The 22,423-nt window shown below is 47.2% G+C and overlaps 1 protein-coding gene across 2 annotated transcripts; it reads left to right on the top strand.

The window, feature by feature from the left end:
* Positions 1-1,608: 1,608 nt before the first annotated feature.
* Positions 1,609-12,508, top strand: SERTAD4 (SERTA domain containing 4). Of its 2 annotated transcripts, XM_081226190.1 has the most exons (4): positions 1,609-1,699; positions 6,630-6,821; positions 8,053-8,168; positions 10,006-12,508. In XM_081226190.1, the coding sequence occupies exons 2-4, from the start codon at positions 6,647-6,649 to the stop codon at positions 10,762-10,764; spliced, it is 1,050 nt and encodes a 349-aa protein (XP_081082316.1). In that variant the 5' UTR covers positions 1,609-1,699; positions 6,630-6,646; the 3' UTR covers positions 10,765-12,508. The 2 variants fall into 2 exon arrangements, with proteins under 2 accessions (XP_081082316.1, XP_081082317.1); XM_081226191.1 differs by lacking the exon at positions 1,609-1,699 and having other exon boundaries at positions 6,078-6,821.
* The last annotated feature ends 9,915 nt before the right edge of the window (positions 12,509-22,423 follow it).

A 22,423-nucleotide genomic window follows, 5' to 3' on the forward strand; every position in this document is an offset into this window, starting at 1 on the left:
GTGCTCCTGGAAGTCTGTTGAGTTAGTCTGTTTTCAGCTTAATTGCCTTCTCTCAGCTTCCCAATACCCTTAAAACCTCTGAGAGTCTTTAATGTACAAAGTTCAGCAAAAATACCTTCAAAGCAGATTAGTTCTAATTATGTTTAATATTTGTTTGCTGCCTTATTGAATAAACTACATTTGCTTTAAAAAAAAAGAAATTCACTTAACTGCATGTCAGTCACCCAAATTTTAAGTGTACAAATGAAATGGAAAACATTTATTACACAAATTTAATTACAATTCTAAGAAATAAACATGCAAGTTAGATAGGGTTCAATTTGCAGATGCTAATCCTCATCCTTGATCTTGTTCCTTTTCTCCCTGATTTTCAGTCTGTGCCTCCTCTTGATTCCTAGGGAGCCAGGCAGCAAGAGGTTTGGTTTTTCACAGTCGGAGGATCTCTGTTTTAAAGAAGTGTTATATTTAGCACATCTGGCATAGTAGCAGTAAACAAACATTACAGTCTTTGTAACACTTTTGTGCAGGTGCCTCCCCCCCCCATTTTATTAGGTCTATGCCTTCCAAGCCTCTGTGTTCATTACACCTGAAATGACCCATCTCGACTATGGCGGGGTCCCTAGACAGAAGTTATGAATTAATGTTTGAAAACACAAACTCCAGTTGAGTCCAATATAGGGGAAAATTACCGTTTGCAAAATGTGATTCCGGTGCTTAAATTACATTCTTTTGACCAAGGACAGCCTCCTTTATTACTTTTTTATTTCCTGGAGGCTTTCCCTTGAGGCTCCCCACCCAGAAGGAGTTACCAATTCAAGTTGCAGCCTGACCAAGGTTGCTTTTTTATACATATACAGCTCCAGAGGGGCGGGGGCGGGCGGCGAGGGGAGAATAACTGCTTGGTCCTGCAAAGACATCTGTTTCTCATCTCCGTTTGCTGTGGCAAAGGAGAAGAAAGTCTTTTGCAAAGGGTGGGAAAGGCACAGATTTCTTTCTTTCTTTCTCTTTTAAATCACACGCACGCACAACAAAAAAGTAAACCAAATAAAGAAAGAGAAGACATCTCAGAAGGTTGCAGAGTGAATACATTATTCGGCTGGAGCCGAGCCCCCAGGGCTGGGGCGGGAGCCCGGGAGCGCGTGGGGTCTGGGCTGCGGGCTGGAGCTGGGCCCGCGTGTCCCCGGGCACCGGGAGGGGAGGGGAGTGGAGGGGAGGAGAGAAGGAGGGAGGGCGGGAAGGAGGGAAGAAGGCAGGGGGCGGGCTGGGGTGAGGGGAAGGCGCCCCGTGTGCTGCCTGAGGAGCGGCGGCGGCGGCGGCGGCGGGAGCGGAGGGAGCAGAGGGAGGGAGGGAGAGCGGGCGCGCTTGTCATGTTCCTTTTCTCACCCTGGGGGCATCCTGCAGAACCTCTCCTCGGAAATCCACGGGGAAATGGCAAACAGGATTGACGGGTTTCACACGCTCCTCGCTAGACAGAGCCGCTCATTACCATAACCGTCTGCAGCGACGGCGGCGCAGCGCCCCAGTCGCGGCGGCGGGACCTGCCGGGACCCTCGCCCGCCGCGCTCCAGCGGCCACCGCCGACCGGGCCGCCGGGCCGGGACCCGCGCGAGTGTGCACCGGCGGCCGGGCTGGCGCCGAGCCCGGAGAGGGCCAGCAGCAGCTCGAGCGCCGCGGCCGCCGCCTTCCGGCTGACCCCGCGGTAAGAGCCGGGCTGGGCGCGGGCGGCGGGGGAGGAGAGGCCGGGCCGGGTGGAGCGCGACAGCCGGTCCCCTCGGGCTTCTGCTGGGGCTGACTGGCTCCCGCGCGCCCTTCCGGCCCCGGGGCTGCTCCGGGGTCACCGAGTGGACGCGCACCGGCCGAAGCGGGACCCGGGGCGGCTGGGGGGCCGGGGCGCTGCTGGGCGCGGAGGCGGCGCGGGCTTTTTTCCCCGGGGCTGGCGAGCGCCGCGGAGCCTTTACCCGGGCGGGAACCGCCGCCGCCTCTAGGGCTGCTCGCGCTGCAGCCCGCGCGCACCGAGGCGAGTCTAGGGGCGGGTGGGGACCACAGCTCTGGTGAGACCCCAGGGTCCTCGGTGGCCGCTTATTCCCTTGTCCTGGGGGACGGGGGTCAGTAGGAGGGATGCCACCAGGTCTGGACGCCGCGGCGCTTGGCAGGTGGGGAGGGAGGGATGGTGGATGTCAGGAGCGCGCGTTTGCAAGAAGAAGGAATAGCTGCAGGAGCTGACACCTTCTGTCCCCCCCGCCACCTCCGCCCCCGCACTCTCCTCCCAGGCAGCCGAGCCGCGCTGCGGGCGGCGGCGGCTCCTCTGTCCTCAGCTCACCTCCCCGGCGGGCTCGGCTGCTGCCCGCCTGGTCCACGCCTCCGCCTCTCTCCTCCCTGCCTCCCCTCCCGCCTCCACTGCCCTAGCAACTTTCCGGAGTGCCCGGCCGGGACCGCAGAGGCGGGGGGAGAGGCGGCCCCGCGGCCGAGGGTGGCGCGGACACGGCGGGCGCCTGCGGGAGGCACGGGCAGAGTCCTGGCCGCCCGGCTCCAACGGATGCGCAGGGCGATCCCGCAGGCGCGGGCTCCGAGTGGGTTTGGCCGGCGAAGGGGGGAGGGCCGGGCAGGCATCTGCTGCGGGCTGGAGCGCGGGCCGGGGCCAGCCTCTCTAGAGCCCTGCCAACCGCCGTGAGTCATTTCCTTGGAATCCTACCTTTGGTGTTTATTGCCCTTAGAAGGAAACTTGGTTTAAAAAAAAAAAAAAAGAAGAAGAAGAAAAGGAAGAATAATCATAGCTCTTATTCTTCAGGAGAGGCGCACGGCACCGTGGAAAGACAACTTGCCTTTGTTCCCAGACACTTGGGGTGTTGTTTACTTTCTCCTTCGGTCGGCGGCCTGCAGGGCTCTGCCCGCTTCCCCGGAGAGGGGCTTGGGTTGCGGCACCGACACGCGAGGGTGTGTCAGTGTGAGAACTCGGACGTGGTGTCTGCTGCCCGCCTGCAGGGGGTGGGTCTCTAAACCTCGGACCCCAGTCTTAGGCCAGGGATGGGGAGACCTGGCTCCCGGGCTCGGACACCCGGGCACCCCCTCGTCTCCCTCCTGCTCAGCACCCGCATTCCAGCCCCAGGACCCGACCTAAAGACTTTGGCCTTTCAGAGCTGCAGCTGAGGAAATGTATTTCCCAGGGCAGACAGGTGTACTGCTGGGACTGGTAGAAAAGTAGTATCTGTCTATTTAGAAGAGTTGAAGGATTTCATTCCACCCACCCAGCCCCTTCCACCACCACCACTACCACGAGCTGGACAAGCTGTTGAAGTCTTGTTAGGAACAGTGTCAGGTCAAGGGCTTGATTCCACCGGGGCAGGACAGCTAAGACCGGCAGTGTCAAAGGTGTATCGAAAATACCAGCCCTTCACTTTCTTGCTTCTCAGTATTGGAATCAGACCTCTGACTTCTATAATGCTCTTAATAAAATGTTTTCTAATGATGGATGAGGGGGAAGGGTGGGCAAAGAGTGACCAGGATCGCCTGTTGGATGGAAGGCATCACTGAATCTGCAGCTACCCTGTTATGTGTGCTACTTCTATTAGCATCATCATGGCTCCAAGGAAAGAAGAAGCCCAACTCATCTGGAAAAAACCAAATTGTATAGAAATGCCTGGTAACTTTACTGTGAACATTTGCTGGAAAAACTTGACATTTTAGCCCTTGGCCTTCTGGGAATGCTTGAGGTGTCATTCTACTACATTCCCTTGGCTGACGAAACAGACATGCAGGAGCCTGAGGATAAAAGGTTAGGACCTTTCTAGTTTTTATTTTATTAAACACTTGTGTAGACAAAACACACTTTAACACCCCTCTTTTGAATTCACTCACAGCTGATGTTAAAAAAAACAATTTACTATACATGTACATCTTTGTGACTCTAGTATTAACAGCACATAAATTTGTGAATTTCAACTTCTGAACTCAGTAGCAGAATTATAATGTAAATCTCATTGTACTGAGAAAAAAATGACAGTTTGGATCTGTACATATAATACAAATAAAAAGAATCATGGCTTCGTGCCCCATACTCCAATATTTCATGAACATTAAACTTGCCTTCTTAATTTCCTAACATCCCAGTGTAAGTTCTGGATAGACTAGGAAGACTCAATTGCAAAATCTCCTCCCCGCTCCCAAATAATCCCAACTCATTTATTTTTTATTCGGACTTACATAAATCACTCTTGGAACTCACCTCTCCAGTTTAGGATTTTGTGCGTAAAAGTTTCCCATTCAAGAAAAGAAAAACTTACTGAAACTAGATATCATAAAAGGAAAGAAACAGCCAAGATAAAAACTATTATGCCATGTTTCAAGTTCAAATGCATGAGTAGCATTTCGTGCTGGAAACAATACTAACAAATAGAAACGCTGAAATCCTTAACAATCAAAAAGCTACAAGGATAAGTCATTAAAATATAAACAAACTCCTGCTAACATAAAATAGCACAGGGCCCATATAATGTCCTTTTAAACAAAGGTAATTGCTGCTAGGGGCCTGCAAATGCTTCTCTGTCTTATGCGATACGGATTTGTCAACGTGTTTTGGTTTATATGTAATAAAATTTCCACGTAGGCAAAAAGCTTGGATCTTATTCCCAGAATCTAGCACAAAGTGAGTGTAAATTTCAAGCAAGAAAATACTGTTGCAGTCAGTGAGACCGGGCTACCGACTCTGAGAAAAAGCTATATAATTCATGTGCTCCTGGCCATAGCACTTCCTGATGCAGTTGTCTCTTAGATAAGTTAAGAAATTGGACCATTTCATAAGAGTCTTCCAGGAAATAAATACCTTGTTTGGATGTCGAATTTGAGGGGCGATAGAATGGCTTAGTTTGTGAAATCAGTGTGGTCTAAATTTCTTGATTGATGACTCAGAACAGAATAAATGGCATGTCCGACCACTTCTTTTTAGAGAATTAATTGAACCTTTTTTATTCTCTTGAAATAAGGTTTTCTAATAAGTCCTTGCCGCTGCCTCTTTGGAGGGCATTTTAAAAGAAAGGGGGTAGGTAGTTTAGCAGCCCAAATCAGCTGGGTCCTAATTCCAGCCACTGACCTGGATATCAGAAGGCCTGACTTACTTCTTCAGTGAGTTTGGGGCAGAATTTCAGGTCTCAGAGAGAAGTCTGGGTGATGGACTCATTGCTGCCAAGAACTGCTCTGTTAGCCAGAAGGACATTGTCACTTAATGAAGCTATTTCCCCTTCCCCTTGTGCCTTTCCTCCTTTTACCTGGAAGTGGACCCTTGTTATAACATGTAGGTAATAATAGTCTCCCACAAGACAATAGTAGATTCACTCTTTCCCCCAAACATTACAAGCTGTATAATTTGGAGAAGAAAGCAAGAACTAGACCCTTAGCGTCTATTTGAAAGACAATCAATCTTCAAGAAAGCAGGCCTGTCATCACTCTTTGTGACAGTTCTTTAAACGGCAAAGTGAGATAGTGGAGGTTTGGGTCTTGTAAAGGAATTGGTGGATCATAAGGCACTGAGGCTGCTCTGCAGTCACCACTGATCTATGGCCCCGAGGTCTTCTGGCTTTAGATTCTCTTCTCTTTTGCACTCACTCTGGACCCCACCTTGAGCCCTACTTAGGACCAGGTGAAGACACTGAGCCCCCAGGGAAAGGCCCCCACCACCCAAGGTGCCGAGGAGCCCAGGGCGCATCCCAAGAGTAGAGAGGCTCCCAGTTTCCGCACAGACCCTAGGGAAGGGCGTGAACTGGACAGAAGCGCAGTGGTGTTTTGCCTCTTGGAAAGTTTCTGCCTTGCCTCTGGGCTTTGCGGTGTAGAGTTGTCCGCTGCCTCTGGCCCTGAAGCCCTGGCTCCTGTTTAATATTCCGCCTGCTCCGTTGATGTTGTGCTTGGCTCCTGTGGGACTGCAACTCATGGCTGGAAACTGGAGCCAATTTTCTGTCTTCATCTCTCAGTGTTTTGACTGGAGGCAGATCCAGTTCAGGCCAATCAGGGCTGGTGGAAACAACTACCAAGTGTGTCTCTGTCTGCTTCGCTTTGGGAGAAGAAAGTGGAGAGAGCCCCAGAATGTTGTAGAGGAACTGGCCCTGCAGAAACAGAGGAAGAGGGGGCAGCGGGCAGCGGAACAGACTGAACCTGAGAGCATCAGTAGGGATTCTGGGGAAGATTTCTGTCTCCTCCTTCCTTTTCTTTTGATTGATTAGCAGATTTCATCAAAGGAGACTCTCAGGGGATTGACTAGAAAATTGATTTTGCCTTATTAATAGAAAGCAGCAAGGGTTTTGGCCTTGCCTCTTAGCGGTACATTTTCTGCGGGAAGGTCAGGAGGAAAATGTGTTTAGGAGGCAAAGCAGCTGTCTGGAAGAGGGCTGAGGGGAATCTGAGAACAATAAGAAATGGGGTTTTTAAAGATCCGCCCATGAAATGCAGATTGCTGAACACAGAGGCTGAGCTAATAGCAGCAAGAGAGTTTGCTGAGGTTTTCTCTGAAAAAATAATAAAATGTTTCAGGGCAAAGGGGAGGACTGAGACGTAAAAGTTTCCCAAAGCAAAGGAAGAAGGAGCCAAGGCCATCCCCTGGCTTGCTCTTGATTAGGGCTGTTTTCTTTTTTTTTTTTTTCCAGATCTGAGGCTGTCAGAGATGACTCTGGTTCTGTCCATGAATAGATTCTGCGAGCCCATTGTCTCGGAAGGAGCTGCTGAAATTGCTGGGTACCAGACACTATGGGAGGCTGACAGCTACGGAGGCCCAAGCCCCCCAGGGCCAGCACAGGCTCCTCTGCAGGGAGACCGGGGAGCTAGTCCCCCACTGGCAGGTACTGCCCTTGACCTTCCCCTGCTGCCCTCTGCGGCCAGACTGATGGGCAACGGTGGTGTCTGGGGCGCCCTTATGAGCCGAGAGAGCTCGTGCTCCAGGAACGTCCCAGGCTGCCTGTGTACCGCTCGTAAGTGAGCCCAAGGCTCCAGGGAAAGGACCAGGAGTGATATTAATTGCATTCAAACCTGAGTTTCCATGTGCTGCTGCTTTGGGTAAAAGTCAGGCATCTGTATTTTTAAGAGAACCAAACCAGATCTTGAAACTTCAGTTTGAGTTTCAGTTTTCTACCTTCTGGAACTGTATGGTTCTCTCAGAGCTACACAAGCCCTGGTGGGCTTGACAGTGAAATCTTTATCCCATGAGACATAAAGGAATCTGCACTTTGGGCCAGCAGCTATGTGGCTCTTCTTTTTATGAAGCGTGCAATTGGCTTTGGTATTATAGGAAAAAAAAATTTTTAAACCCAGAAAAAAATATGTTCTCCCTGATCCTTTATTCTTATACTTTAAGGTGAGTTCCTTTGGATTTTTGTGTAGTACTAGTGACTGGAAAAAAAACCAAACCCTAAAATGTAAAATGAGTACCTGTTGAAGTCAGATTTGCTAAAAAGGATTGAAAGCTTGGTCTTTAAAAATTAGACCCTATTTTTATTCATGGTTGATATGTTACATTTTTGAGAGCAAAAAGGACTTTTGTTACCCTGAATTTTAATTTTAAATTTAAAAAAATTAAATTTTATATTTTAAAAGAAGGAATATTATGACTCCAGTGTACAGATAATAATTTGCTTACTTACTGAGAGCCAATAATATTTAAATGTTATTTGGTTATTAGTGCTTACAGTTAAAGATATATACATTTGAACAGTGGTGTTATATTACCATGGGTTTAATTAAATAATTGGAATAAATGCTTATATTATTTCAGAGTTATTACACTACTCCCCTTTATGAATGTTGCTGTTTGCCTGTGCATAGATATTCTGAGTATTTAGTAAGTGCTGAAATATGTCATTTTCCTCTATAATTGTCTAGAAATCCTTGCCTAGCCTGGGTCACAGGATTCTGTATGATAGCAACTATTAAGACTAATGTTTATTTTTAATCACCACATGTACAGACAAATACGTAGCCAAGTTATCTTCTAAAAGGCAAGGCAAGGAAAGTATTTTGTTTGGAGAACCTCTGGCAAACCGCATGTCATTTGTCATATCTGATTTATTACCACAGGATCACATTACAGGGGAATTTCAAATCCTATAACAACATCCAAGATCACATACTTTAAGAGGAAGTATGTGGAAGAAGAGGATTTTCACCCACCACTCAGCAGCTGTAGCCATAAAGTATGTTTTTTTTAATAGTCATTATTTTTATTAAGAGTTTAAGATACTTAGTAACAGTTGCTTGATCCATTTCCAGAAATTAAATTGTTCCACCCAAGCAATGAAAATGAGCCACTTCTCAGCAGAGCCATATTAATCGTTGTCACTTTTTTTGGGTCCTGTGTTATTTTTCACAAGTATTTGAAGAAAGAGCCAGCAAGAGCTCCTCTGCCCAGAAATAACAAAATTATATAATCTGAAGAATGTCTTTTTTACTAATGATTTCATTTTCTCAAGTTGCATTAAGGGTCATGGCGACTAGTGCTTTCACGTGTGCAGAAATGCACCTGTCCTTTCCTGACCTGTTCCCCGTATCTGAGCTCCAGCTACCATGGCCAATGCCACACGTATGTGCCTACATGGGGGTGGTCACCCAGGGCTTTTCCTGACCTCTCAGCGGGGGACTCACCATCCTTTGAATGTGTGCATGACAGTAGAAACGTCCTTCATGGTGCATTCATTACACATGTTTCATTTGTTAAAATATATCATTCATTCCCAGGAAAAGACCAAAGCTAACTTTTTTGCATGTATAAGAAGAAAATAACAGGATTGGGAAAGTGCACAGAAGTACGAAACTGGCTATCTAAGCTTTTGAAATACCAGTTCCTTTTCCTTATGGCTACCTTCCTTCAAAAACAATCTGCTTATTTAATCGAGGAGAGCATAACCCAGACCAGAGTTTTTTGAAACGCAGAGAAGATTTTTAATTTTTTAATCATCTTCCTCACTTGTTACTCCCTCTCCCCCACTCCCACCCTTTAGATGTTGCTTTGACTCTGCTCATAAAAAGTCATCAGCGTGCATTGGCAGGTGCTGGGCTTTCCCCTGCATTTGTAGTTCCTCCATTAGGTCAGCTTGGGCTGGTTTAATTCACAGCTCCTCAGGTTGGCTTTTTTTGTTTTTATGACCTGGAAGAGCTGGCCCCCAGGACACAAGCATTTTAAGTCCTTTTTGATTTCTGTGTTGTGGCTTATAGCAGTTTTCCAAATTGCCACTGGGTTTGTAGCAATGATCACACAGTGATGGTATCACACAGCTCAGGAGTGAGTCGTCTGATTCCCTCTCTGCATCTTTCCTCCTGCCCAACACCAGAAAAAGCCTACTTTGGCCCTTCAACCAACAGTTCCTATTAGGGTTTGAGCCTCATTCATTATTTTTGTCCCTCTGTCAAGCAAAGATAATTGCAAGAATGAAACCCAGAAAAACAGCCAGATCTCATGCTCCTTGATAGCTAGGCCAGGGTCTGAAGTATACTTATGCTGACCTGCATGTTGGCATATTCTAAAAAGCATTTATTGACATATAATATATATGTGTCACATAAAGGCCCAAGTGTCATAAGAGCCCAGCTTGATGAATTTCACAACGTGTGAAATAGCCATATAACTAACATCCAGATAAAGAAACAACATAACCAGCAACCCAGAACCTTTCCTCTGTCCCCTTTTAGTCACTACCTCTCTGCCCTCCAAAAAACCCCCTCTCCTGACTTCTAACAGCATAGATTAGTTTTGTGCATTTTGGCATCCCCCTCACTGAGCCGTAAAAGATCAGACATCCTGACCTGTCCCTGCTGAGTTCTGCATTGTGGCTGGATTCCCCGATGCTCCACATCAACAGTGAGTCTGCTGGGAAGGGGAGACATTAGCAGCCCCTGGGACAGCATCTCTAAATGAAACTGGGGAAACAAGATCACAGACTCTCAGACTCAGAAACTGCCAAGAGAGAAATGTGCTGTGGTGATATTTTAATATAGACCATTTCCTAAGCTTTCTCTTCCTTTTTTGATTTTTAGACCATCTCAATCTTTGAGGAACGAGCCCACATCCTTTATATGTCCTTAGAAAAGCTAAAGTTTATCGATGATCCTGAAGTGTACCTCCGAAGATCTGTCCTTATAAACAATTTGATGAAAAGGATCCATGGAGAAATTATCATGCAGAATAACTGGTGCTTTCCTGCCTGTTCTTTCAATGGCACCTCTGCCCAGGAGTGGTTTATGGCCCAAGACTGTCCTTACCGGAAACGACCTCGGATGGCCAAAGACGAGTGTGAGAAGTTTCATGCCTGCTGCTTGTACCAAGAATGTGGTGGTCACTACCTAAATTTACCCCTTTCTGTCAATGCTAATGTCGGAAATGCCTCCACCACTGCCTCTTCCTCCTCATCATCTTCCTCTTCCTCTCCCCCTCTGCCTTTACCGAGTTGTTCCCACCAGGTGGATTTTGATGTAGGCAGTGCACCTATTTACAAGGGTGATGGCCAGATACCTGCCAATGAAATCTTTGTTACTAATGTGAGGTCACTTGGTGTTCAGGAAAAGGCCAAATTAAATGAGAAAGCAAATGATGACACCAACAGGGATGGTGGCCCCCTAAGCCATGAACCTGTGGGAAATGACCTTGCTTTTGAGTGCAAAGGCCAATTTTATGATTATTTTGAGACTGGATATAATGAAAAAAGCAATGTAAGTGAGTCGTGGAAAAAGTCCTTAAGGAAAAAGGAGCCTTCACCAAGTAACAAACTGTGCTGCAGCAAAGGAAGTAAAATATGAGCCGTCTTCTCACCGAAACTTTGAAGCATGCACAGCATGATCAATTAGCTCTCATAAATTTTATTTTGAATGGATTTTATAGTTTTGTACAACTGATACAATTATGCCATGAACATGCCATGTCATTTTAATGCCTGGAGAGCAGATTGCATAAAACATCTGTATAGTAGGCATCGGCGAGCTACTTATAAATGTGGTGACGTTACCGAGAACACAGTTGACGCTTTAAAGTATATCTTAGTTTTCTTACAGAAAAGATCAGTAGATTAGAATGGGGGACAATGTGTCCTTGTGATATTTCTGTGACCTCCAGGAGCCTGTCACTAGCGAAGAACCTTCCACCTGTTTGCCACTTAATTAGGTAGTTATTTGGTAAGCAAATCAATATAACCAGCAAAGAATGTCTGCTGCTTCTCTATGATACAGTATTTTTTTCTGACTAAAAGACTGAAGACAGGGAGCTAGGTGAAATGGCTTCCTGCTGCTGTTAAGTGTTTGGATTCAACAGTCTTGTATGACAGATGAAAATAGGATAGAACGTAAAGAAACACACCTGTCTAAGGGCAGCAATCAACAATATGAGTAGAGGCTAATCCCTGCAAGTTCCCAGCTTGCCTGTGATGGGTGATGAGGCTTTTAGAGATATATTATACAGGGCGATTTTTGGTGCCTTACTTTATCTTAATTTTTGCCAGTGTGAAAATTAAGGATAAATCAGAGTACAGCAGGGATTTAACAAACAGGAAAAAAAAAACAGGGTGGATCAATATTGTTTGGAAACCGTTAATGTCAAACTATTGCGTTCAACTTTTGATTCAGCATCTCTATTCTTCCTTTGTTTTTGATGCCCAATTGCTTTCGGATTTGGCATTTTTAGAAAGGGATGGAGGAAACAATAGACAGAGCTGTTAGAAACCAGCACTGGCTGCTTGAGCTTTTCTATGGCAACGGTCTGTTGCTGGGGTTTGGGTTTTCTGGGTTTTGGGTTGTTTTGTTTTGTTTTCTTGTCCAATGAAGTTCATGAACCAGTGGCATGCATCATACTTTAATCTGTTTTGCATCATTTCACTCGTTTAGATTATAAAAGCATGTGGTTTTTTATATATGACTTTTGCTGTTGATTACGAAGCACAATGTTGATAAATGATGTGGTGATCAATAAGGTTTTATCTTAAAGAATGTAAAGATTTTAGTTGGGGAAAGTTATTTTGGAGAAATGGGACTCAGTCGGCAAAAGCTCCTATGTATTTGGTCGGGATTTTTCTCAATCATTTCTTTCATTTGTGCATTGGCAAGGATGTTCAGAGTACCCCTCTGAGCATCCTTCCTTCCACACCAGCCAACTCCGCCTGCTAAACTGTATTTCCATTTCCAAGGTTACTGGCTGACTTGGACCTCCTTACACAATACTTCACAGGAACCAAATGCCAAACGGAGGAAATAAGTCAGTCCTCCCAGTTTCTCCAAGATAAATCTTTTTTTTATTATTGCTATTAATATTAAATATAGGTCTCATTCATACAGTGTATGAGTAGGATCATCATTTGGACAATGTCCACAAGGACCAATTTTTAAAACTTGTTCTTGTGTTATGGCTGAGTAGTCTAGTGATGTTTTGTCCTTTATTTTCAATATTTGATAAACATTTGATGTTGAAAACTTAGATGATAGATGCTTGTATATGAATGTGTTGTAATAAAGTGAAGTTTTCTTGATATATATTTATTAAAATGATCAAAATTCATTCCGATTTTCTTATTTTAATGACTGTTGGCTATGTTCCTCTTTTCCATTGCTCTTTCTCCTTAAAAAACTCAAAATGTCTAGAAACTGTCATGGGCAGTGGCCACACAGGCATTTTCAAAGTTAAAGTGTACTTTGAGAGGCCCATCTAACAGGTGTTTCAGAATGCTCCTAGTTTGTAGGTTTAGATTTCTGTTGATTAAGAGTACAGTGTTAGGGGCTTCCCTCGTGGCACAGTGGTTGAGAGTCCGCCTGCCGATGCAGGGGACACGGGTTCGTGTCCTCATGGAGCGGCTGGGCCCGTGAGCCATGGCCGCTGAGCCTGCGCATCCGGAGCCTGTGCTCTGCAATGGGAGAGGCCACAACGGTGATAGGCCTGCGTACCGCAAAAAAAAAAAAAAAAAAGAGTACAGTGTTAGTAAATGATGTGGTTTGTGATCGATAAGGTTTTATCTTAAAGGATCTGAAGGTTTTCATTTTTATAAAGTTTCTGGAAAAAATAGCATAACATGAAGCCATAAATACTGAATCCTAGCTGATTCCTTTATGAAATGTCAAATTGTCAAGAAGATGGCCCATATGTAAACGGTTAAAATAGCTACAGAGGTTATTGCCAGTAGTATTCCATGCAATTCTGTATTGTTGTTATTCTTTTTTTTTTTTTTTTTTTTGCGGTACGCAGGCCTCTCACTGTTGGGACCTCTCCCGTTGTGGAGCACAGGCTCCGGATGCGCAGGCCCAGCGAGCGGCCATGGCTCACGGGCCTAGCCACTCCGTGGCGTGTGGGATCTTCCCGGACCAGGGCACGAACCTGTGTCCCCTGCATCGGCAGGTGGACTCTCAACCACTGCGCCACCAGGGAAGCCCTGGTCCTTCCTCTCTTAAAGTGTGTGATTTGTAGAGGATAGCCTGGCAAAGGTCCTTTAAAAGGGCAAAGGTATCATTATATGCTTCTACTCTTAAAATCCTATTATTCTGTAGTTCACCTTGAAGGTGTCCTAGGGACAGGATTGTAGGGACAGGGACCTGGGAGGAAGGTTGGTAGGAAAAACTTAAACCTAGTGGCAGTGACTATTTGACAACAATCAATTAGGGTAAAGCATCTTCGGCCTGATGTTTTAAGACAATGGAAATGTTGAACATTTTACCTGCTACTTTGTTAAATAGATGCTGAAAGCGAGTGAATGTAAGGTATTTGCTTTTAGAGCTCATAGATTATAACTCCATCAAAGCATGGCTACCCACCCCTCCAAATGTGAACTTGCACTACAGCTTCCCTTGAGTACTTCCTTTCTGTGTATCAAGAAGAGAGCCAAGAACAATTTTCAGAAGACATGGGTGTTAAGAGGTGCCAGCCTCACAATAAATATCAGACAGGGATATGAGGATTTGTTTGCAATGCAGCTAAGCTTTTATATCCCTCAAACAAATTATGAGCAGAAAACGTTTTTGAAAATAACTAGTTGTTCAAATCCACTTTTATGACAGTCCCTGAAATTTGTAGTCATTGTATTTGTAGTGAAATCACATTCCTTCCAGTTTTACTAGGGCTTTTCAAAAACAAGGATTCAACATGGCATCAATAATGGTGGTTTAAACTAGATACAGAAATGTCCTGTGAAAAGAAGAATGAAATCAATATTTAAATAATAAAAGAGACAATGTATGTTTTCTAGGAATTCATTTTAAGATTGTTGTGCTTTGATTCTGTGGTTTAAAATAAATGCATTAAGGATCTTTTAAGTTAACTGCACGATGCCTCCAGTGCTTTCTTAGTTATAGTATAGTGAATAAGCAAGGTATATTCTCTTCACTTGGCTAAAACTTCTCCATTTTATGTGATGTAGCCAAATGACCTGGAGTAAATCAGTTACTAGTTTAGAGATTATTTCCAGCCCTGTGTACTTGCCATAATTTAGCTGGGAGAATTCACTTAGGAAAAGCACTTGCAAAGATGTAAGTTATGAACACTTGAATCTCACATCCTGCCGTAAAGTGCATCAGCAAGTGAGTTTAATAAAACATGCTGTTTAAAATAGTCTGTAATTTCCTGTTTCTGCATTTCCCTTCAGTATCTGTGACAGGCTGAAGAACGATGACTAAAGGAAGGGAATTTACACAAGCTAGTCTGGTGGTGTTTGCAAACCATCACCATGAGCTTCATCTCCTTTGGTAAACAATTCTCTGGTGGGCTGTCTATTGCTGTTTTTTTTTTCCTTGGTGTTGGTCCAATTTGTTAATTTTTAAAATGCAAACTACTTATTCACAGCCTGGAAACACCTGCTTTTGACCACAATGAAACTGATGGAATGTATGGAGATGAATTAGTCTTTTCTCATGAAATTTCCCGTGTTTCTCAACCCCAGTCAATGGAACTGTTCCCTTCATTTAACATTATGAAATCTTATAAAATGCCATATCCTGGGGGGAGAACACAGACAGAAAAGAACAGCAGAGATGTAGGTTGTGATCTTGCTTCCTGCTGAGATCCCAAGACGGTGCGTAAATAGCAGAACTTTGTGGGGGGGGGATGGGTTTCAGCAGGAGTTGCCTCCAATCAGGTCATTACATGGGAGCAGCTGAGTCCAGGCATCAGGTGTGTGATACTCCACCACCCCATCTGATTGGTCAGCTCACACATGAACCCAACCCGGATACTTCTAGACACGGTGCTTTTCTGCAGATGTCTTCTGAGGCAACTGCAATGAGCTAAGCTCAGATGTGACGTATCCCTTGTATTCTGTCAATTAAGAAGTGAGCAGATCTCTCTGAAACACATCTGGCACAGTGCATCTATACCATCCTCAAACTCACACAACCCCTGTGTGCATAATAAGGAAAAGATGGAGAATGACAGCCTTCAAGGCAAGGGATTTCAGCAAAAGTTTGGGGCGTTGATCTCTGATGGAGTGGAGGGGAAGAAGTCTGGGAAATCCAGCACTCCACATGCACTGAGGAGTGTGTTCACTTTCTTTACGGAGAAGTCTAAAGATTAAAAAGGAAAGGCAATTTTTTGGTCAAACCTCTTTATGAAGACAAGAAAAACCATTTCAGTTACTAAAGGATTTCCTTGATTTTTTTTAGGAAGAGAGAAATGGCTTGTCTGTCCTTTCTGGGAGCTGGGAGGGGTTCTCATTATTGTTCTTCAAGTCCTTAGATGCTGTGCTTTTCAATAAATCAACCAAACTGTCTTTGTGACTAAGTATAGGCATTAGCTCATCTCGCCTATTCAGTTCAGGCACAATGGTTGTGGGTTTCTCGTGAAAGTGGAATACAGCAGAGGGTTAAGAGTGCAGGACTTGGATTCAAACTGCCTGGATGCAAATTCCAGCTCTGCCAGTGTAGCTGTGCAAACTTGGCCTTGGCCAGCAAGCCACTTCACTTCCTAGCACCTCAGTTTCCTTGTCTGTAAAATGGGGTGGCATGCCGTACCTACCTTTTCAGTTTGTCAGCATTAAAGACTTTAATATTGGGGAAGTGGCTTGACCTTGCCTGGGCACACAATATGGGTGTGAAATAGCAGTGAGCCTCCATGACTTCTCCGCTAATGTCCCTGGACCTCCTGAAAGCTGGAGCTGACAGTACCAGATCCTCTTTGGGGAAATTATCCGGCCTCCTGGGTTTTGTACAGAAAGTTTGAAATTAAATAGGGGGATGGTGTAAAACTTGGGGACCCAGGACGCTTAGACAGCTATGAAAGTAGTCATTGGTGTTCCTGAGATATGTTTAATATTTCAAAAGCTTATTGGAAATCATAAAATTTCCTGAAAGCAGTTGTGCAGGAAATTGTCAGATTTCTTTACCCTTGGCTGGAATTAAATCAGCTCTGGGTTAACACAGCACAAACTGAGAAGAAACTCTGGGAAAATGAAGGCATTTTTCCTAATAAATAAATTTATTTTGAGGATAGTATCTTTCAGAACAGTGGCTACCTGAAAGGTGTAAGAGGTGTCCTTTACAAATGAAAAGATTGAAAACCACTGACCTCTGATTCACCCCTAGGATTTGCCAAAGTTCAAGTTTATCCAATTACTATATTGAATGATTCTCTTAGACCTAGTTTTTCCTCAGAAAAAAATATAATATGGAGTAAATAAATACAGACCAAGCATTATTCCTTATGTACCTATATCTGATAATGGAGGCCAAAGCAGAATTTTCTGTATAATTATAACTTCGAGGACATGGCCTCAAAGTAGTTATAAAATAACTTCGATACAGTTTCCACTTACAAGATCTAAGTTTAGAAATAGCTCAACTAGGGAGTGGTTGTCCCTACTTCAAGACCTCATTTCTTTCTATGTTGCCTTTAAACTCAGAGCCCAATTGATGACTTCAAAATAGGATTTCATTTTTAAAATTACATTTCTGTCTCTCTCGATGTTCCAAGAGTATATATTTTTCCATAAGCTGAGGTACATCACCTGTAGTGATGCTCGCTGATTGTTAGGACTGAAATGAGGACAAAACTGAACCATATAGTTTGAGAATGAGAAATTGGTGCCAGAGTGAGAGAAAATGCAGTGTTGTGCCGTGATCGTTCCAGAACTTCTCTGGGACAGGTTCTCCTCCCACTCAACCGAGCTCTAGGATCTCATAAGTGACACCAGTAGTTGCCATTTGAGCTAGCAGAACAGCTGAGATGGGCATGGGGTGGGGGGACGCCTCAACCTGCCCAGGGGATCCAGGCTGGCCATCTCCAGACTCTTGTTCTCCCCTTACTTGGAAACTCAGCAGCTGGAGGAGATTTTTTCTTTTTAATAAATTTATTTATTTATTTATTTGGCTGTGTTGGGTCTTCCTTGCTGTGCGCGTACTTTCTCCAGCTGCGGAGAGCGGGGGCTACTCCTCGTTGCGTTGCGCTGTTTTCTCATTGTGGTGGCTTCTCTTTGTTGTGGAGCACCAAGCTCTACGCGCGTGGGCTTCCGTAGGTGTGGCATGCAGTCTCAGTAGTTGTGGTTCATGGGCTTTAGAGTGCGGGCTCTGTAGTTGTGGCACAGGGGCTTAGTTGCTCCACGGCATGTGGGATCTTCTCAGACCAGGGCTCCGAACCCGTGGTCCCTGCATTGGCAGGCGGATTCTTAACCACTGTGCCACCAGGGAAGTCCAGGCGGATTGTTAACCACTGCGCACCAGGGAAGTCCCTTGGAGTAGATTTTTTATTTTCCAGCGGGTAGTATTCCAACCAGTAAGCATGCTCAGTTAGAATTCTTAACCAGTCTAGCCTTAACCTAGCTGGTTTTAGCCAAGATGACTTAATGTGCAAGGGACATGAGGCATTGGCAGGTGTGTGTGTGGGGGGATCTCTCTGGAAAAGTTATTAGTCTGCACAGGAAGGACCCATAAAGAAATCCTGGGGCCATCTGTCTATCTGGGTGTTGCAGTGGATGAATGAATAGATAAATGTTAGGAAGAACCCTGGGGTGGAGTTTGCAAGAATTGATTGATTTCCTTCCAGTCCTTATGCTCATTATAGAGCAGACACGGTTTAACTCATTCTAAAATTTTCTAACTTTTTACCTATAGTCTATTGCACTGGTTTCTGATCAAATAACTTCTGTTTCTTAACCATAGACATATAACCAAGTATGTTGAGAGCTCTAGATGAGGAGTTAGGAGACAGGTTCTTGCCTGGCTCTACCACTCACTAGCTGTCTAACCATCAACAAGCCCTTAACTTCTCTGAGTCTTAATTTCCCATCTGTCAAATGATGAGGCTCCACTTAAAGGGCCTTGGTCTCCTCTGGCCCTGACATTTGTGATTCAAACAACCGGAAATCTTTCTGAAGATTTTCACTTGAATTTTCTACACGTGTCACTCCTTCCTTTACTTCCCCAGTATGCCTTTATTATTTTTCCCCCAGTGAAACCGAGATACCGCTTCTAGATGTTTCTTAAATAATAAATCTCTGAGTTTTCGTCCAGATGATTGTATTCTGCATATGGCTGCTAACCAATTGCCTGAAATACATTCCTCCAGATAGGCCATGCTCCCCCGCGGTGTCTCAGTACAGTTACCCTCCCCCTCCCCGGAGAGGGCTCCCCCCATCCATTAGCCCATTAGCTCCACACATTCGGAGCCAGCCAGGCGCAGCGCCGCTCCTCCTGACACAAGATTGTCTTCCCCTTCAAGCAACCAGCCTGCCTGTCCTAGGCAGGCAGGAGATCCGAGAACCCTCTTCTCTCTCATGTTTATGAGTAACGAAATAGCGGACTTTCCCCCTTCTTTTTGTGAAGACAGTCCTTGAAGCTGTGACTGTAACTTTTTATTTTCATATGAGCCAAGATTATGGTCCCGTAACCCAATTAGTGTCATTTGGTAGTGGTCCAAGTGCTTCCCCTGCACGAGTTTTAATTTGGGGACCCCCCGGAGGCTGCACTCCACATCTGTAGCTGGCCTGTCCTTCCTCTCCCCTTATTTGCTCGAGGTTTATGGGAGGATTAGCTGTGTGGTCTGGGAGGCGGCTGCTTCTCTTTCATCCGCACTGCTCTCGAGCCGCCGAGGAGCCTTTTACTTTTCATCAAGCCCTGGCACCTGGAAGACAGGCAGCCGGGGTGGCTGGAATGAATCAGTGGATGCCCTGCAGGCCCCGAGGGGCGAGGCCCTGCTAGCGTGGGGGAGGGGAGGACGGGGGGAAGCTGCGTTCAAGGGGAGCAGCTCACCACCCCGCCAGGCTGGGCCAAGCTGGGATCCAGAGCGCAGGTCGCGGAGCAACCCCACACCCCGCCCCCACTCCCTGGCTGGCGAGAACTGGCGAGGGCTCGGGGCGCTCATTGTGCAGGCAGCTGGCACCAGCTGGGAAGGGGGAATTAGCATAACAAAGAGCCGGAGCGAGCGCCGCGCGGCCCGGCTGGGGCTCTGCGGAGAGCCCCGGGCTCGGAGAAGCCGCGCTGTCATCAGCAGCGCACCCCGGGCCGCGGGGCCGGAGACCCTCGGAGCTGCAGGGCGGGACCCCATTGCAGATGACCGCGCCAGCGCGAGGTCGGCCAGCGTCCCGGCCGCCGGGCTCGCCCGGAGAAATTAGTGCGTGTGGGTGTGAGTGCCCGTGACAACGTGAGTGGGCGTGTGTGTGTGTGCGCGCGCGCGCGCCTTGTAGGGATGCTGTGGGTCCCTCTGAGTGTGCGTGAGTGTGTGCATGGGCGTGCATGTGACTGTGGCCGTGGGCATGTGAAGAGGCCACCTGCAGACTGGAGGGGACCCACTAGCTCCCTTCGCTCCCTCCCCACCTAGGCCTCTTTGTTTATTCCTTCCCTGGAGAGGAAGAGAATCACCGGTTCTTAATTCTGGCAGCCCCGTGGAACCCCCTGGGGAGCTTTTACAAAGCCCCCGGCCCCCGACTCGCTAATAACAGGTCCCTGCGGGGGTCTCCAGCGCGGTGTCTCCTAATCCGCCCTCGCGGATTCCGACCCGCCCCTGGGGTGAGAACAGGTGAGGACTGGCTGACCCGGCCGCCAGCCAGCGACCGAGGAAGCAAGGACCTCCGAGCCCTGCGTTTAGGGCCTCGAAGCTTTGCCTTCGCCTTCACTGGCTGAGGTCAAGTGCACATTCCTCCCACACTAGCGCTTGGGTCTCAAGCTTCCGACTGGGCAACTGCACCTCAGTGTTTGCATATAATCCTTAGAGCTGCCCATGAGAAGAAAACTGTAGGGAAACTAAGGCTCCGTTAAGTGTCACAAAAGGTCACAAAGCAGTAATTCGGCCGACCGAATTGGAGCCCAGGGCTGTGGGACTCGAAGCCCACGTTCTTCCCACTGTGACATTAAACAACAACGAAAACAAACACCGCTGTTTAATGCGCAGCAGACCTCAAGCTGACGAGGTCCCTGCAAGGACCCGTGGCCCGAGAAGGCAGACACAGACCAGACGACGTCCCTAGAAAATGCCCAGGGCCTCTCCCTTAGCCCCGATTTCTGCGCCACCTTCGACCTGATCGCCCCTTCCCCGCTCTGCCCGGCTCTCGGTACAGCCCCCCGCAGACTCCGGCCCCCAGCACCCTCCCTACAGGAAGGGAAAATGACGGCACAAACCATTCGCCATCCGGGAGCTGTCGGCAACTGCGCAGCCGGGGGCGGGGGGGGGGCGGAGGCTGGAGGGAGAGAGCGCTGCAGCCGGGGACCCGGGGACCGGGGAACCAGGGAGCTACACCTCCGCGCCTCGGGCCCAGCGCCTGGGTCTCGCCTCGCTGCACCGCGCCCGCTTCTTCCTTGCGGGCGCCGGGCGCCTTTGAGGCTCCTCACGCGCTGTGTGACAGGAGTCCCTGGCCTCGGCTGCCTGCACAGCTCTCCCGGAGAGGGAGGGGAGGAGAACTGAACGAGCTGCGGGGCTCTGCCAGTCCCAACTTCCCCACTACCCGGAGGTGTGCATTTCCACAAGCGCAGCCTGTATCAGGCGCCTTAGCATCGCCAAGCTCTAGAGCCGAAAAGGCCCCCCTCTCAGGCCACCGGGGCCCACTCAGGCTTCTCATCGTCTGGGAGACCAAGGCCCCTGGGAGATGAAGTAAATCTCCAAGTTTCACCGCCCTCTGTCTGCCTGCCCAGCTTTGCTCAGCTGCACAGACTCTTTGATAGGCAAACCCCGGTGCTTACTTACCAGGGCCATAGTCTATCGTAAGAACCCCAGTGCCGAGGAAAGGAGCAGCACAAGAATGCAGGCAGCAGCTGCTCTTGGAGGTGTCCTGGAGCGGAAGAGGGTTGAAACCCTGGGCCCCTAGCCTGAGTGCCACCCCATCTGAGTTAAGGAGTGCGGCAGGTGAACTGATGGTCTAAAGGGGATGGTGGTGGCTGCTGTTATTAAGAGTTCAGAATTCTCCTACGTTCTAACAACTGCGTTCATTCTCAATAAATGGTTTCTTAATAATCATTTTAATTAGAAAAAAGCTGTCTTATTAAAGCTAATTAAAGGCAATTTGGGAGCCTTATTTTCATACAATCATAAAATTAGAGAAACAAGAGGCTGGAGAAATGGGGAATGTCTCAGCCTTTCTGCAGAAGGGGGCAGGGAGGAGCTGGGAAGGGAGATGCTAGCTCCAAGCCAGGCCTGCAGGACAGGAGTGTCGGGTGGATGCACAGGAGACCCCAGATTTGGGTGGCCTCATATTGTGCTGGGGGACGGCTGTGGGGAGGGATCCTCTGTCCAAATCCTCCAACTGGAGCCTCAGAGTCCCCTGACTGTCCCCCTCTGTCCCATAATGGGCCAGTTTTCTCCCTCTAGTTATCTTTAAATTGGAAATTAACTACCATTACAGCCCTGATTTACCCCAGACCTCCCCTCTTCTCAAAATCTCCCCATCTGTCTCCAGGCATTCCTTCCTTCCCCATCCATTCTATGGCTGATTGTCCAAAATCACCAGGCTAGCAGTTTCCTTCACCTCTCAGGCCTCTCAGTGCCCTGCAGACTTTAGCCCAGGCTATTTGCCCAACCCCACCTCCTGCTCTCCTGCTCTCTGCAGGGAAGCATCTGCTTCAGCCACTGTTGTCTTCTCAGTATCCTCTCCTGCTAATCCGCTCCTTCCCATTGCCCAGCCCTCACCCCTGCTTCTCCCTTAGCCTGGGATAACCTTGCCCTGTCCTCATTTATGCAAAGAGTAACTTCCCCTCAAGGCCAATTCAATGTCCACATTTTTTTTAATTTTTTTTTTTTTTCGGTTTGCGGGCCTCTCACTGTTGTGGCCTCTCCCGTTGTGGAGCACAGGCTCCGGACGCGCAGGCTCAGCGGCCATGGCTCACCGGCCCAGCCGCTCCGCGGCATGTGGGATCTTCCCGGACCGGGGCACGAACCCGCGTCCCCTGCATCGGCAGGCGGACTCTCAAACACTGCGCCACCAGGGAAGCCCTTTTTTAATTTTTGAATTTTATTTTACTTTATTTTTTATACAGCAGGTCCTGATTAGTCATAAATTTTATACACATCAGTGTA

This window comes from Mesoplodon bidens, assembly GCF_964165515.1.
Source record: "Mesoplodon bidens genome assembly, chromosome: 2".
NCBI classification, from domain to species: domain Eukaryota; kingdom Metazoa; phylum Chordata; class Mammalia; order Artiodactyla; family Ziphiidae; genus Mesoplodon; species Mesoplodon bidens.